General features: G+C 39.4%; 1 protein-coding gene across 19 annotated transcripts in view; it reads right to left on the bottom strand.

The window, feature by feature from the left end:
- Positions 1-18002, bottom strand: part of SLC44A5 (solute carrier family 44 member 5) — a 437768-nt gene that overhangs the window by 150118 nt on the left and 269648 nt on the right. For all 19 annotated transcript variants that reach the window (XM_070078256.1, XM_070078247.1, XM_051857584.2 and 16 more), the window contains one exon: positions 3913-3961. In XM_070078256.1, the coding sequence (XP_069934357.1) occupies positions 3913-3961 (49 nt within the window). The remainder of the gene's footprint in view (positions 1-3912; positions 3962-18002) is intronic.

Raw genomic sequence — 18002 nt, 5'->3', positions numbered from 1 at the left:
AAATCCTTGTGAATTGCTCTTTCTTGCTTCTTGGCCATGATTTCTCCCCACCTCCGTGGGATCCTCACATCTCCTATCACTCATATATAGTCACAATCAGTGTTATGCTCATACCAAACCATTTCAGTACAAGTGTTCTCAGTCTTCTGCACTGTGACACATGCTGTTGGCTCTTCTTGGAACACGGATGAGGCCCATTTCTGCTCCAAAATTTTTCAAGATAAACCTTTTCCTACTCTTACTAGAATCAGACAGAGCGCCTATGACCAACTCTATCAGTTGCGCTGAGCACATTAATTACTTTATTATCTACCTTTCCCATCAGATGGTAAGCTCCCTGGGGCAGGAATTTTGTTTAGTTCATTTTTGTATTCACAGCACCTAGCACAGTGTCAGGCACATAGAAAGCACATGGTTAATGAGTATCTTTCTTTGAATCCCTTTATTTAAAGGTATTTATGATGCTTTTAGGTTATTTTCCACATAAAGAATAATTTGTAGGTAATAACATTAATGAAAACAGAAAACAAAAAATAATCCCTCATGTTGAGGAATAAAAGAGAGAGGCTATGAATATTAAAGATGTGTGTTATTCTCCATCTTGCTGTGGAAGAATCACTCTGATAAATAATTGATCATATTAGGCCATTTGCTCTATTCTAAATGAAGAGTACAAATGCTAGGTTTCAAGCCCATCTTCATTCACACTTACATTCTGAAGAATAGACATTCAGGATAATTATTTATTTTTATTTCCCTTTATTTCCTTCTGTATTTTGAGAGTTTTTAAAAGAAGTTTTCAAAGGAAGTGCTATGGATATAGGCTTTTTAGTTCAAACTATTTTACAAATCAAAATCATTTGTAATCTCTCAGACATTTTTACAACATGGAACCTATATTCATTTCTTGAACTTGTGTTTTTTCTTCTCCTATAACTTTTTTCTCATATTTTACCATAATAATAGATTCGACCTTCAGATAGTTAAGTCATTTTTACATTGAGGAGACACATACCAATTATTTCAACAGAAGCAAATTTGAGAACAATATACATCTAGGACACAGAACTGTGTTAACATGGTAATATGAGATAATGACGACAGCTCTTCAGAACTCACAATTAGATGTGGTAAGTGCTTTATGTGCTTAGTACTTAGGCCTGAGGCTGAATTCTTCCTTCTGTGTTTGGCATTGAGTTCAATCACAGAGTGATGGAATCTCAGCATTGGAAAATGCTTAGAGTTCATTTGGTACAGCTCTTTCCTGGGAATGAGTCCCCTGGACAACAACCCTAATAATCACTTCATTCTCTCCTTGAGCCCTAGCATGGTAAAGAACTTTACACCCTTCCAGTGCTTTAAGTAAAAAGAAATGTAACTTATTAAATTTTAGCTAGTTTTTCTACCTTCTACAGTAATAATTAGTTCCAATACTCTGAAACCTACCATTTTGTATGAATCATGTATTGTTAGTTTATTTTTCATATCAAGAAAAAAGCAATTATGTAACATGCAAGCCTTTCATTTCTATAACTTGCCTACCTATATGTTGCCTCTTTCCAGAAAGAATCTTAAATGAAATGACTTAAAACAACTGGATGTAATAGAATTACTAAAATAGAAATACAAACTTAAAGTCCTGAAAAAAGTTTCTTGACTCTCAGAATAATATAGTAGCCTGCACTGAAATTATACATATATATTTTTTTCAGTGGATTTCCTATAAGTTGGTCCAGGAAGACAAATAGTGGGTTACACAGTTTCCTCAGAATAAAGTATATCCATTCTCTATTAAATAAACATTTTTCTTAGGTCTAAATCATAAGAGGAATATTTCACAAAGCATTTTTGAAAAAGGTTTTGTTTCTAATTTTCTAAGATACTGCCAAAAACAGTGTAGGACACTAATTTCACTTTTGTAATTTTAATCCAACACCAACCAACCATTGTTGGATTCTGTTGCATATAAAGGATAAAGATTGAGGCTGAGAAAACAACTTAAACTACCAAAATCACCATTTTCTTCCTCAATATTATGGGGCAATATCTCCTGTATACCCAATTCTTGGTAAGTGGGAAAAAAGGGGATATTGAATTAGCTTCTCCCACGGCATCATCACCATTCTTCCACCTCATCTCTAAAGAGTACAGCTGGGCAGTAACTATACACAGAACACTGTTCTTGAGCACTGAGAAAGGCAAGAAGAACATAGCAGATTAATAGGCTGAGAGTGCTGTAAGGGTCTGACAGTGAGCAACATGAAGGCGCTGTTAAAGCTGGCTTTGTTGCTAGAGGCAGTATAAAGAATTGGGGGTTTCTCACCTGCTCCGTAAAAGTCCTAATCTGGCTCCCAGTTAGGGCAGTACAGAAGCTTGCTGCCTGCCATAGTTACAAACGGGCCCACTGTGCCTTCCTGCAGTTTTGCCCCTGTATTTTTGCAACACTTTCGTCTGTTCTTGCATTGAAGAGGAGGGAGGTCTGCCCACAGAATGGTCATTTTATCTTTGAAGGTCCTTCTGGTGACTGGGACATCACAAAAGACCCTTGGTAAAAGTTGATTTCTTTCCTAACAGTGATTATCACAGTTGTTTAGATTTTACCTGATAGATATGGTCCCATTATTAAAATCCAAGTAGGTGAAGATGGGGAGACCCCACATCTACCCTACACCTGAAATGAGCCAGGCTTAACTCCTCTCTTTTCTAGATGGCTAGGAAAGGCACACCTATAATCTGTATTTGCTTTGTCCATGTATGGCAGCTTATTTATCATAATTATTAGTACTGTTGAATTTGGGTTATATCTAAAGGTCCTCGGAGGCCCATAGGCTATTTTCAATTCTCAGAAACTAGTTATGGTAAAATGAATACAATTACAGTAAAAGTAACCACCACATTGAATGAGGCTGTTTGTACACTGGACAACAAAATGCATTCATGGTGTTACCATGGAGAGAATGTGAGACAGATTTCAGACTATGTCTAAAAAAGGCATCTTTGTTCCAAGTATACCTTTGAATGAGTTACCTGAAACAAATTACTTGGCTTTTTACAGAGTTAAAATAAACTGAATATACATCTCTGGAAAGCTGGAATATCACCGGGATATAATAGTGAATGCTAATGTGCACGCTGATGGCTGGCAAGTGCAAATGAGCATGGTGATCGCTATTTCACATCACGGTCTATTATGACATGTAACTGCCAGAAATCAAAGTCACAGCTAAGCGGAAAATAGCTACCAACAGCATAATCGGCACTTCTTATTTAGCCATTCTACCCTACAACTCCCTTTTTGATTAGCAGGAAGCCTGGGAATGGAGGCTAAAATAAATAAGAGTACTATGAATTATTGGCTAATTTTAAAATGCCGTACAACTGTGGGGAGAGGGTGAGCACCAGCAGAGATGAGTACATATTTCCCTTGAGCATTTTAAAGTAGTCTAAAGGGTACACGAGGCATTGGTGAGTGACTGTCTCTAAGAAAGTGCTCTGCTTTTAGAAGCTGAGTGGCACATATACCTGGCACAGAAGAAGTTGGCATAGCAACTCTGCATTTGCAATGGTTAGTCACAGAGTAAACAGGTACATAAACAACCACTTGAATGTGTTTGCTTCTCCACAAAGTGGTTAAATTTCATACAGCATTTTTTTTGGCTTCTCCTTTTTAGAAATACAAACTCTCGGTCTAATAACTTAAAGCAGTTCCTTTGCTAAACAGGTGAGAATATTCGTGATTCATGGAAATATTTATATACTCCCTGAGTAAATAAGGTGCCATTCAGGCACAATAAGTCATTTCCCCTCATCTTAGACAAAATTCCCCATTGATAAGAAAACGGTGCCCCCCCATCCAAAAATAAACTCCCTGTGTTTTTTAAAATTATACATTCACAGAGAAGAATTACTTACCTGTCGGCAATAGGCCCCTTGAAATCTGCATCATATGCCCTTGGCTCACCTGCATTTAAAACAAAGACATTTTTAAGCATATAAGCAAGTGGAAATGTCATACAAATATAAAATATTAATTTAAAAGAATCTGTATCTTGGCTTAGTCCCCTGCTCAGTTCAAGGTTGAATTCATTCTTTGGTCCAGCAAAATATCAGGTATGCCTTGGTGACTGTCGTGAATAACTTTCCTCTCTCCAGCTAGAAGCAAGATAAGGAGGAGTGGTTAAGGACCACATTCCATGTGTCCTATGCACATATTCTCCCACTGTGCTGAGTAACATTGTAGATTTGCATCCAGGTTTCCAAAATGTTCTACCATCTTCCATTGCCTACAGTTGCTGAGGACTTATGAGGTACACAGTAAAATGTGAGATGCCTACTTATCCTAGTTCTCCTTTTGCTCTTGGTAATCAGTAAATAAAGTTTTCCTTTGAGAAATTCAAGTACTAGTCACGGTTGGTCTCTACTGTATTGTTATGTATATAATATATACATAATATACTATGTGAGTGTTATTTCAGTTTCTTTTTTAGATCTATTGGTACGCATGCCATTTAGGAAGATGCCCTAGTCATTCATCATGCTGTTGCATCATGGCTGTCACATATTAACTTTCATATTAACCCTTATCTTTTGTTGTTATTGCTGCTGCTGTTGTTCTCAAGAATCTCTTATTTCCAGCCACATCATGAGTACCTCATTGGATCCAGTCTGCAAAAATTTTTTTTAGTTCCAGAGAGAGAAAGAGAGAAACAGAGGGAGAGAAATTTCCCATAGCTGTGACTGAACCAGGTTGAAACTAAGAGCCAGAAACTCAATCCAGGTCTCTTACGTTGATGGCAGGGACCCAACTACTTAAGCCCTCACCTGCTGCCTTCTTGGGTGTGCATTAGCAGGAAGATGGAATTTGGAACCGAACTGCTACTCACACCTAAGCACTTGGATATGGGATGCTGTCATCCTAATATGTGTCTTAATTTCTATGCCAAACACTCACCCCAATGCTCATCTTTAAAAGATTTAATGTAAATGTAGAATGAATTCTTTCCCCCCTGCATGTACTGTATGAGAAGACACAGTAATAAGTTCTGTAAAGTCATTCCTTGAAAAAGTTCTAAATTTTGTAATCCCCAACCTCCTAACTATTCCTCCACAGCTCACTCCCACACTCCTCTAAGAGTTTGTTCCTATTGGAAGGCCTGGTACTGAATTAAGTTCTGAATTTTAGAGGAGCTGGCAAAAAAAAAAAAAATTTCTGTGTGTTTGCAACCTGCTTGTGCTTGCACTCAATGGGGTCTTTAAGCCAGAGAACTCAGAGACCTTATTGACATAATCATAGGCTAAGGACAGAACAACAGTAAAAGAAGGATAGCTTTGCAATAAGAATCCAAAAGCCAATCAGTCAGCAAGTTTTCATAAAGCACTTAGTATATGCTGAGAGCTTTGAGGGAATTCAAAAGTGTTGCAACACTGAACACTGCATATGTCACATAAAACAATTAAAAATACGAAATTATTTTGTCTGAATATTTGTGACTCTCCAAAATTCACATTGAAACTTAATCTTCAATGTGTTAATATTAAGTGGTAGGGTCTTGTGGTCACGAGGGCCTCAGCCTTCAGGAATGAGATGAATGCCCTAACCAAAGAGGCCTGATAGAGCTGCTGCCTTTCCATGCCTTTGGCATATGAGGACACAGTGTCCCTCTCGTTTTGTCTTCTACCACATGAAGACACAGCAAGAAGGACCCTCTTGAAAGCAGAGAGCAGCCCTCACCAGGTACCACATGTGTCGGTGCCTCGATCTTGGACTTCTTAGCCTGTAGGACACGGTAAATAAATGTCATAGCCTAAGGTATTTTGTGATAATAGCAGAAATGGGCTAAGACATGTAACATGAGCCTTAAGTGTTACAAAGTTCTGAAAAGTGAGTTCCATTCAAGAAGGTAGATTTTTTGGAAGACTGAAACAGAACAAAGAAGAAAAGAGAAACATTCTAGGTGAATGAAATTACAATTATGTTATATCCACTAACTGTTTATTGGTCTTCTGCTCTCTGTTCTGCATTGAAAGGGACTCTTTGGGGCCAATGCTGTGGCATAGAAGGTTGATCCTCTGTGAAGCCAGCAACCCATATGGGTGTTGGTTCATGTCCTGGCTGCTCTTCTCCAATCCAGCTCTCTGCTGTGGCCTGGGAAAGCAGTGGAGGATGACCCAAGTGCTTGGGCCCAGCACCCACATGGGAGACCCACATGGGAAGGAGTTCCTGGCTCTTGGCTTCCTTCAGATAGGGCCAGCTCTGGCTGTTGCAACCATATGGGAGTTGAACCAGTGGATGGAAGACCTTTCTCTCTGTCTCTCTATTGGTACTTTGCCTCTCAAATAAATAAATAAAATATTTTAAAAAAGGGATACTCCTGGGGATATGAGGATTAGTGAAGCATATATTTTATCTTCAACATACTGACAGGGAGAGAAATTAGAAAAGAACACAAATAAATTTAATACAGGGCAAAAAATGATATAACAGAAGTAGAAAGATAGTACTATGAGACTCCTAGGGAAGAGGAGGTCATATTCAACTGAGACCTGGAAGGAAGGGTTCCTAGAACCACAACATTGTCAAACTAATAGGTAAAGCTTAAACTTATGCAGATGAACGAGGTCACAGCAGTAGAACAAAGAGCAAGTTGAAAAGATCATTCTGATTAGAGACATGGATAATGAAAAAGGAATGGGAGAATTTATTTTGTAGGTCATATGCTGCAGGTCCATAGAAAGATTTTGACCAAAGTAATGACCATAGAAGCAGAATTTAAGGAAGAGTAATCTAGCAACAGTATGCAAGTCGTATTATAACAGTGAAGCAGAGGAGACTGCATAGGAATCTATAGCAATAGCAGCAGGGGAATGAATGTGAGTCACTGCCCAAGTTGTGGTAGAAGTAATGGAAGTGAGATTCAAGGCACATCATAGAGCAGCAGCATGGCCCAGGGTTAGGAGCAAGGACTTTGGCGTCAGATTGATTGCTTTCCGGTGCTGAATAGCAGAGTGACCCTAGACTGGTCATTTTACTTTTGAAATCTTGGTTTCCATATTTGTAAATGAAGATAATAATAATACCTTTCCCAGAAAGTCATTATGAGACAAAATTAATATCAGTAAAAGTGCTTAGAACAGTATTTGGCACTTAGCAAGTCCCCCTACCTCTCATCTGTAAATGTTTAATATTGCCATATAAATCACATGCAAAAAACAAATCATAACAGTTAGGGTGTTGTTAGGCTAGGGCTGGCATTGTAATGTAATGGGTAAAGCCACCTATTGTGATGTTGGCATCACATATTGGTACTATTTCATGCACAAGCTATTCCATTTCTGATCCAGTTCCCTGCTAATATGCCTGAGAAAGCAGCAGATGACAGTCCAAGTGCACCTACATTGGAGACTGGGAAGAAGTTCCTGCCTCCTGGCTTCAGCCTGACCCAGCCCTGGCCATGGAAGTCTAAAGTTTAGGGAGTGAACCAGAAAATGTTGATCTCTCTGTCTCTCCCTCTGTCTCTGTCTCTCCCTCTATCTCTGTCTCTCCCACCCTCTGCTTTTCCAAAAAAATAAAATAAATCTTAAAAAAAAAGAGAAAAAGAAAGTTCAGATGTGGAATCAAATCAAGTAATTCCAGATCTGTAAGTTGTAATCGTCAATCATTCCTAGGTCTCTTACCTAGATTTATGGGAGGATTGATACTATTAAAACAAAAACATCAGTGGTTGAAAGAATTTATAAGACAGCTATAAGAAAAAAAAAATGGGGAGAGAGAGCAATCCAACATGGGCAGTTGTTTGTTCTACTTAATACTTTTGGTTGAATACTGTAATCAATACACAATTCTTCTTAAGTGCTGAAACTTAACTGAAAAGTGATTGCTGTTAAATATAAGAGTGGGAATAAGAGAGGGAAGAGATGTGCAATTTGGTACATGCTCAAGCTGACATACCTCAAACGGTAGAGTTAGAAACATACCAGGGGATTCCAATTCAATCCCATCAAGGTGGCATGTACCAATGCCATCTCACTAGTCCCAGTGATCAATTTCTGTTTACAATTGATCATAATGATAGGACTAAGAACCAAAGGGATCACATAAACAAGAATGGTGTCTGCAAATACTAGCTGATAGAATAAAAAAGGGAGAGAATGATTCAACATGGGAAGTGAGATACACAGCAGACCCATAGAATGGCAGATGTCCTAAACAGCACTCTGGCCTCAGAATCAGCCCTTAAGGCATGCGGATCTGGCTGAAAAGCCCATGAGAGTATTTCAGGCATGGAAAGCCAAGACACTCTGGGGAAAAAAAAAAACCTAAATGAAAGATCTCCACAAGTGAAATCCCAGTGGAAAGAACAGGTCATCAAAGGAGGAGGTACCTTTCTCTGAAGGGAGGAGAGAACTTCCACTTTGACCATGGCCTTGTCTAAATATGATCAGAGTCAGTGAACTCAGGGGGCTTCCATAGCCTTGGCATCTCACGACAAGAGCCTAGGGTGATTACTGATGCCATAAACAAGAGTGTCAATTTGTTAAGTCAACAACAGGAGTCACTGTGCACTTACTCCTCATGTAGGATCTTTGTCCTTAATGTGCTGTACATTGTGATTTAATGCTATAACTAGTATTCAAACAGTATTTTTCACTTTATGTTTCTGTGTGGGAGCAAACTGTTGAAATCTTTACTTAATGTATGCTAAACTGATCTTCTGTATATAAAGAGAATCGAAAATGAATCTTGATGTGAATGGAAGGGGAGAGGGAGTGGGAAAGGGGAGGGTTGTGGGTGGGAGGGACGTTATGGGGGGGAAGCCATTGTAATCCATAAGCTGTACTTTGGAAATTTATATTCATTAAATAAAAGTTTAAAAAATAATTTTTATTTAAATTTTTGATTAATACATAATGTTGGGGCCAGCATTTTGGCGTAGCAAGTAAAGCTGCCACCTGCAGTGCTGGCATCCCATATGGGTCCGGTTCAAGTCCTGGCTGTTCCACTTCTGATTCAGCTTTCTGCTGTGGCCTGAGAAAGCAGTGGGAGATGGCCCAAGTACTTGGGTCCTTGCACTGGCATTGGTGACCCGCAGGAAACTCCTGGCTCCTGGCTTCAGATAGGCACAGCTGAGATTGTTGCAGCCATCTGGGAGTGAACCAATGGATGGCAGACTTCTCTCTGTCTCTCCACTCCCTGCCTCTGCCTCTCTGTAACTCTGCCTTTCAAATACATAAATAGATCTTTTACACTTGATCTTAGCCAAAAGGCCGAGAAGCGATAATAAATAGATCTTTTAAACACACACAATGCTTGTACATTTGAACGAGGTATAGGGCAAGATTTCAATGCATTTATACAGTGTAATCTAATCAAATCAGACAGTTACACTAAGGGTTTTATGTGCTTTATTTTGCTTGCTTTGTCACAATATTCTTAGTATGTAGGTAGGTTGGAAATTTATGTTAATTAGCCTTACTTTACAGTTGTAAAAAACAAGGCTCAGGGAAGATAAAGAATACATCCATAGTCACGTAGTTAATGAGTATGCCTGTGGGATCCATGATTCACTCAGTTGATGGAAGCCAAATTGATCCTACAGGTATAACCTTCAACATTGTCTCCAGCGGAAAGCATGTAAAATACTTCCTGTCTGTGTGTACTCAGTACCACATTCTCTGACGAGTACACAGCAGCTTCTCTATCTGGACTGCTTGTCTGATTCCTGCACATCAACAGATAATTTTAGGAGTGTCAAGGTTCTTCTACTTTCTCTGGCCCCTGATGTCCCTGCCCTCAATCCACAGGACAGGGTCTCCAGCAGTGATCTTTCTCCATTGTGCCTGTTCTTTGGCCATGATCAACTGGATTTGGTTAGGACACTGGAGGGCCAGTCAGATTCTCTATCCCAGTAATTTAGAATTAAAATGGAGAATGGGTTACTCTCAGTGGGAGAATGGATTATAAAATTTAAACTTTGAAGACCAGAGAGACTTGAGACATAATTTCAACTCTGTATGGAAAGAAATTCAGAGGATGCTATAAGGCCCAGGCAGGGGTCACAAATGGACAAGCTAGCAAACTCTTGGCTAACTCTGAACTTTGGCTTTACTTTCCACCCATCCTCTGTCCTCAGTGGTCTTTCTTTGACTTGGTCTTCCACTCTGATTTTGAATAGCTTGATATTCCAGTTCCTAAAGTTGTCTGATAGCTGAACTATCTCAAAACCTTTCTGGAGTACAACATTTAATAGTCCTTCCCCGCCCCTACTTTATTCTCACACATACTCAAGTGCTCCAAATATCTGGGATGGGTCTGGAGATTCTAATACACTGCCAAACTTAGGGACAACTGGACTTTTGAATGTATTCTGAATTTCACAACCTCCACGTCAGTTCATACGCAATCCTTAACTCTAGCTGTGCACAACACACCAAACTTAATTGGGTAAATGAAGAGAAGAGCAGCTATCATGATGTATATGAGCTTTGGGAAACACTACCATTAGGAATAAAAGGCGCCGGCACCGCAGCTCACTAGGCTAATCCTCTGCCTGTGGCACCGGCACCCCAGGTTCTAGTCCCAGTTGGGGCGCTGGATTCTGTCCCAGTTGCTCCTCTTCCAGTCCAGCTCTCTGCTGTGGCCCAGGAGCGCAGTGGAGGATGGCCCAGGTCCTTGGACACTGCACCTGCATGTGAGACCAGGAGGAAGCACCCGGCTCCTGGCTTCGGATCAGCACAGCGCAATGGCCGCAGCGTGCCAGTCATAGCGGCCATTAAGGGGTGAACCAATGGAAAAAGGAAGCTCTTTCTCTCTGCCTCTCTCTCTCACTGTCTAACTCTGCCTGTCAAAAAAGAAAAAGGAATGAAAGGCAAATAAAGTTGCAGGAAGGAACACAGAAATGGGACATTCAAAAAAAGTCAAAGATTTCAAGAAAAATGCTCATAAATTCCACATACCAAATGATTATGAAAGGGATCCTTATGTGTACCAGGGACTGCTCTAAGTGTTTTATACCCAAGTCAGCCATTTTGCACAGTTCTACATAGAACACAATGCTAATTAGACTCCCTTGAAACTGTGCAATGCAATAGACCCCGAAGCATAAGATTTATGCCATTTAATGCCCTCCAATTCTTTGAAATATGGATAATGATTATTCCATCTTACTGATTGGGAAGGTTGAGGCATAGAAGAATGAATTAATTTACCATAGCCCTCAGCTAACAAGAGCTGGAGGTAATACTGCAAGGTAGACGGTCTAACTCCAAAGCCTGGATTGAAACACATAGAAGGAAGAGCTCATCGTGATCTCAAAGTAATGCCATGCATGAGTAGAGAGAGAAGACAGAATGAAAGCATTAACAACTTATACTGATCTTGTAATTATTTGCTTTAAAATTAAAAAAATACCAAAAGTAGCTTAAAAGTATCTAGGCTGGCTTTCAGTTTTGGTGTGATTTGTACTTCACCAAGTGAAAAGGCAGATTGCAGTGTATATGAAATACCGTTGTTAAATCTGCCTGAAAAGCCCACACTCTGATTGTAAATCCTGGCTGACTTATATTTCAGTGGAAAATACCCTAAACCACAGTCAGATGATAAGATTTAGCCAATTTCATACATAGTAAGAACAGCTGGAGAGTGATGACTTCACCCTGCCCCATGTGCTGGCAAGAATGTGTATTGTCATGCAAATTTTTTATTTCCTGCAAACCAATACAGGGCAGTGCTTTTACAGGAGACTTCACAGGCTCTAATTGCATCTCTGGAAAAAAACAGACTGAAAGGCAAGCTAAATGAAAAGAGCCACAGTACTTCACTGTCACTTAGCTTAGCCAGTTGAACACAATTCATATTTCTCATTTGAAGAAAAAAAAAAAACTAAAATTAGGTAAGAATTTGTAAGCTTGTTAAGTCCATTTGAATTTCTGATCATGAAAATTATGATAATAGAGTCACTGAAAAAACATTTATTAGAGGCAGCTACACATTCGTTATTGTAGTTAAAGTATTGTATTGCACTCACACAGTGTAATTTTTTTTAAACTAAAAATAGTTTATAAGGATTAAGGAAAATAGTCGAAGTAATTACTTCAATTCTTGGTTCAGATTTCAAATGACTCAACTAAAAGCAAATGGCAAGATAAAGCAGCCAGTCATGATTAGAAAGAGTCTTTTCTTTGACAGCAATATGTTTGTCAAAGAAAAATGACAATGTAACTACCACTGATCAGCCATAAAAAGCAAAAATACAAAACATTTAATTTTATTCCTTGGGCAATATTCGCCTATGAGAACCTCATGTACTTCCAAGAACAAAAGGGGAATGAAGACGAAACAAAGAAGTCTTAGAGGGCTTAAAGACCTACTATGTGCAAGTGATCAGACAATTTTCCAACAACCATGGAAAAATTAAGGTTCATTTTAATATTCAGCAATAGCCTGTAAAGGATTTACTCTATTTTCTGTATGAATTTATGGTGTGTCTATAAAAGAGGGTCTATTGCTTCATCCAAGCAAGGGGTTTCCTTTTTCTCTACAACTCAGCAAAGAATTGTTAGGACATGTTAGGCCATGAGTAGTTAACCCCAAACCCAGTGAAACTGGGTACAGATAGATAATCTAAAGGCTAGTGGAATTGTTAGGTAGGAAGTTAGATATGAGCTTATGTGTGTGTAACAGGCCTAAAGAGAAGACTATGTCAGCATATGCATCTGCATCTCAAAGTCATCCTGATGATGTTTCAGGGGCAGCCCGGTATTTGCATCCTGCCCTGCCCCCTCCTACCTGATAACCTGCCAGGTGTGGGGTCCCCACCCCTTCTGCCTGACAAATCTTCCACAATCTCCCAGATGCAGCCCAGTATCTGCATTTCAAACATCCTGCTCTGGATCCCAATTCTCTAAGGGTCCTGCTCACCCTTCCTCCTGTCTGATACCTTCAAGGGAAAACTCAGAGAGGAGCTTCTTAACATTTACATCCATAAAATCCTTTGTTTCAGGAGGAAATGTGTGAAGACAAAGACCCATCTCCTGAAGCCCCCTCCCCCTCATGGTGTGCTCAGCCTTCTGCCTCTATGCTGAGTCCACCACCTGCCTGTCCAGGTGTAATCTCTCCACTCAACCATGTAACCTTGCTCCTTCCCACCGTCCGAGCGACCGCACTCTCTCTCAGGTCCTGTCCGGAGAGGTGCCCATCCATTCTTGTGGATGTCCCTACCCTAATAAACTTTGCTACTTCTACTTTCCACTACTTTGTCTCAAGCATGAATTCTTTCTTGTGTGAAGACAAGAACCCTGCCATTCTCCAGTAACAGAATATTTATTGTCAGGCAAAGCCCCTCACCTGGGACATTGCACACTGCTGAGACAATACCTTGTAAACTTTATAAATGAGCCTTTCTGCACATCCCCCATCCATTTTATCAGGGTCCATGTGCCACTCAGCATGTCCATGTGACCTCCCACAAAGAGCAGCTTTAAGAAGGATTCTGCCCACTTTCCACGAAGGATGAAGCCTGACTTCAGATGTTTGCTCACTCTCTGTGACAGGGCTGAAACCTCACTCTCTTTACCCACCTGTGCTGTTTATCCTAAAATAAAGTTTTCTCTGCTTTAACTGGCTGCCTCTTCTCCTTCTCCTTCTTCTTTTTTTTAAGATTTATTTATTTATTTGAAAAGGAAGAGTTACAGAGAGGCAGAGGGAGAGAGATAAGAGAGAGGGTCTTCCATCCGCTGGTTCACTCCCCAAATGGCCATAGCAGTTGGAGCTAGGTTGATCCAAAGCCAGGAGCCAGGAGCTTCTTCTGGGACTCCCATGCAGATGCAAGGGTCCAAGTGCTTGGGCCATCTTCTACTGCTTTCCCAGGCCATAACAGAATGCTGGATCGAAAGAGGTGCAGTCGGGAATAGAACTGGTGCCCATATGGGATGCTGACACCACAGGCAGAGGATTAACCTGCTGTGCCACAGTGCCAGCCCCCCTGCCTCTTCTCCTTCTTCGAACCCTAAAAATTCCTAAATTTAACAAAGATCAAGAATCATGTTCTTTGCCATTTCTTGTAAGGTGATGGTCCTACTTCTTAACCCAAAAAACATGGCTTTCCATTATCTGGCGCATCTCACCAGCCTTATCTCTCTTATATCATCACCTTCTTCAATGTTAATAGTCCAGCAATTCTATACTGCTTATAATTCCTTTCCAAAATCAAGTGTTTTTCATAGTCTATTCACTCTGTTTAATGTGACTTTCTCATTCTGGTTGTTTGGGCAACGGCTAAAGGAAACTTACACCTCCCATTGCTAATTCTCCACTGATTCTGAAGAAAAATAAGACCAAGACATTCTACTGGCCAGTTGGTGGAGCCCACTGGATATCAATGAAGAGGGCACTTGTAAACCCATGGTAAAGATCTAATTCCAGTTATCTCAGAGACACCCATACCGCCACTATGTACACTGTTGTAGTAGGTATACTGTATTACAAGGCAGATCCCTGAAATCTGTGACTATGTTACTTTATGTGGAGAAAAGGACTTTGCAGTTGTGATTAAATTAAGGTCCATGAGATGCGGGGATTATTCTGGATTATCTGAGTGAACTGAATGTAATCACAAAGCTCGTTGAATGGGAAAGAGAGAAAGAGACGGGTCAAAGCATGAAATGTGGTAACAGAAACGAGTTTGGAGTTATGTCTCACGAGAAAAACTGTCATTTTTGAGATCAGAAGACTCATGAGTCAAAGAATGCAGCAGCCTTTAGAAGCTATAAAATGTAAGCAATTGGTCTCTTCCCCAAGCCTCTGGAAGGGAATTTTTTTGCTGGTGACTTGATGTTAATTTACTGAGACCTATTTTGGAATTCTGACTTCCAGAGTTGTAAGGTGATAAATTTAAGCCACAGGTTTGTGGCAATTTGCTACAATAGAGCTAATACACCTGACCATTTCTCTGACTGCATTAATACCAGGTCTTTTAGGGTAGAACTAGGTCTTGCTTATCACTCTATTCCTGTTACCAGATTAGTAGCATAATTGGCACTCAATAAATATATAAAGAGCAAATTTAAAAAGAATGTCAGTGTAATTTGAATTCTCATATCTTTAATTTAGGTTATAAAAATAAAAATAGGGTATTAATGTTGACAATCACAAGCTAATCATTTTAGATAGATTTCAACTTGGATTAAAGGTAAGTCAATAGACTCCCAGAGTTGTACTGATGTGAAAAATTACTGCTTGTACCACCAAGACTAATTCAGCATCCAGTGTGTAATTCAAGATCAGTAGGAGTTAACAAAGGAGTAAGGAATGCAGTAGCTCATGTTGTGGAATAAAAATTGGGTATCAAATTACCTGATAGAAAATGTTGTTGCTACCAGCAACAGGCTATATAATCTTGGGAACATTATCTTTCCCTCTTTGAACTTCCATTTTGCCATCCATAAAATGGTGGTAGAGGAGGGGAAAGATAGGAAACAATTTCTGCCTTCAGGAGAGACTATCTAACACGAGAAATAGTAAAAAAATGTAGATTATCCTCATAACTAAAATGGGTCAGTGTAAAATCAATACAATCCAACTTTGGATGAATGGCATATGGACTAACAGTGGCACCAATAATTCCATAAAAGTTTCAATCAGCAAGCTGGATGTGATATTTTCAGAATAACTTTTTAGAGGAAAGGAATTTTCAGCATTCTTAGAGGAAAGAATGTGTTACTTGTGAAAGCTGGACAAAAGCACAAGGTAGCTGTGACAAAGAGCTATGCCCAGAGGAGAAGACAGGAAAGCAGTTAGGGAATTAAGCACAGTATCAGGAATTCAGGTCCACTTACAAAGCCTCTGAAGCCTTCTGAGAAAGTGACACAATTGCCATGTGTTTATGTATTTGCAAGATGCACAGGAAATAGGAAAGTCAAAGCAGAGGGACCCACAATGTGACTGCTGTCATATTTCAGACATCAGAGGGTAGGCGCCCAACTGAGGCTGTAGCAGGGAGAGAAGATGAGACAATTCAAAAAGTATTACAGAGGAATATATTTGGTGGGGTGAAAGAAGGGACACGGCACCATGTTTCATCACCCAGCGATGACAATACCTCATGCAGAAAATGATGCACATTCCAGAACCTCATCTCAGACAGCAACGTGACCCCACATCAGACATGGCAAGATTAATGGAAATGCAAATGAGGCTACTTCAGCCCTGATCTCCAGCCGAACAATGCAGTGTATCATGACCTTATGACAGTTGTTTTTCTTCAAGGCTGAGTAACTGCCTAAATATAAGGGATGGTAAGTCACCCACATTACATCAAGGATGTAAAATTTTCTATTTCAAGAAAGATTACCCTCATCACAAGGATGGCTTCTAAATAGTTTGCATCAATATTTGAAATAATTTTCCCTATATGAACACAAACCATAAATGCTTTAGTTATAACCTTAGAAGTATTGCCTAAAAGAAGCAACTACCACTCCATTGAGCAAGCAAGAGGAAACATATGGGAGGCATTCAGGCTGCTTCTTAATAGACTGATTTTATAGGGAGAACTGAAAGATGTACATTTAGGAGCACTGAAAATGCAGTTTTGAAAAAATGATTTTCTTGACTACTGTGACAAAGCAGTGAATTTGTGTAGAACAGCCATGAATTATTGGATAATCACACATCTTCTTAGAATAAATAAAATTTTGAATCAATATTGATTTAAAAAGAGAGTCTGGAAGCAAACAAGAACATGGATTGAGTTTGAAGGTTATCAACTTGGGTTTTCTAATATTTCTTTCTAGTCATATCTGTATTTTATTGCTCAACAGGAGGCACAAAAAGAAGACCCATGACATAATCTAATTACATTGGAGCAACTCCTATTTTCTCTGGTCTCATAGGTTATGCACTTAAATATCTGGCAGGCCCTCTTCCACTATCTCCTAAAATATAAGAACAACTTCATAACCAGGGATATAGAATGAACAGTATATTTACTCATCCTCAACATAAAATAAGTGATTTCACCTTGCCTTTTTAATCTGCAAAGTTCAGGCCACAGCATAGTAAATTAATAAAGCTTGAGAAAAATGATAGTTTTACAGATATAAAAACACAAAAAAATAACTTTTGTAGAGAAGGCAAATTTGCCTTTAATGTTAAAGTAGAGTAAAAACTTCCCATTTTACTTAAGAATAAATGCTACTAAGGAAAACATTAGCAAGAATTTGTCAAAGTATCACAGGTGCATAAAGCAGTCTGATAACATCTCCCCTACTTCCTCGTATCATCCAGAGATTGTTGATGAGAATAAAATTAGACTGCTTATCAACTCTGACTTTTGCCACAACTCTAGAAGATGGAAGATAACAACCGCTAGAAAATCATCCCCTTCTCTGGGCCTAGAGTGTAGGAAAGATAACATGGTGTAGACATAATTCCTACCTACAATGCATCATGATCCAGCGTACAGCCTACAGGAAGAGTACACTATTAGAATCTGTACCATGCAGGTACCTCTATTCACAGGATAATTGAGGAAAAATTGTGGTAATCTATGGTCTGTCACTGATGAGTCTGACCAGATACTTGGAATTAAAAACAGAGGGAAAAACAGACAGCAGGGATGCACACAATGTAAGGCATAACCCACCCTAAGCTGTGTGTGTGTGTGTGTGTGTGTGTGTGAGAGAGAGAGAGAGAGAGAGAGTAAAAACAGAAATATCGAGATTGAGATTCTTTTGGCATAGGGTGTTTTTGTGGGTGGAGGTTTATAGAATAAGGTAATCACTTGGAGTGCCTGCAGGCGTATCTCATTCTTTTCTGAAGTCCTATCTCATGGATGATGTCAAAGATACAATGGCTTGGACTTTATACTTGTAAATTCTATGGAGCATATGTGAGGCAGAAATATTCCAGAATATTTCTTACTTCATAAAATGTGTTTTTCACAAAGAGAATGAGAGTATTATGAGCTCAGTGTTGAAAGAAAACTTTGAGCTCTTTCTTTTATATT

Source organism: Oryctolagus cuniculus, chromosome 7 (genome assembly GCF_964237555.1).
Source record: "Oryctolagus cuniculus chromosome 7, mOryCun1.1, whole genome shotgun sequence".
In the NCBI taxonomy this organism is placed as follows: Eukaryota; Metazoa; Chordata; class Mammalia; order Lagomorpha; family Leporidae; genus Oryctolagus; species Oryctolagus cuniculus.
This window is presented reverse-complemented; position numbering and strand designations above follow the sequence as displayed.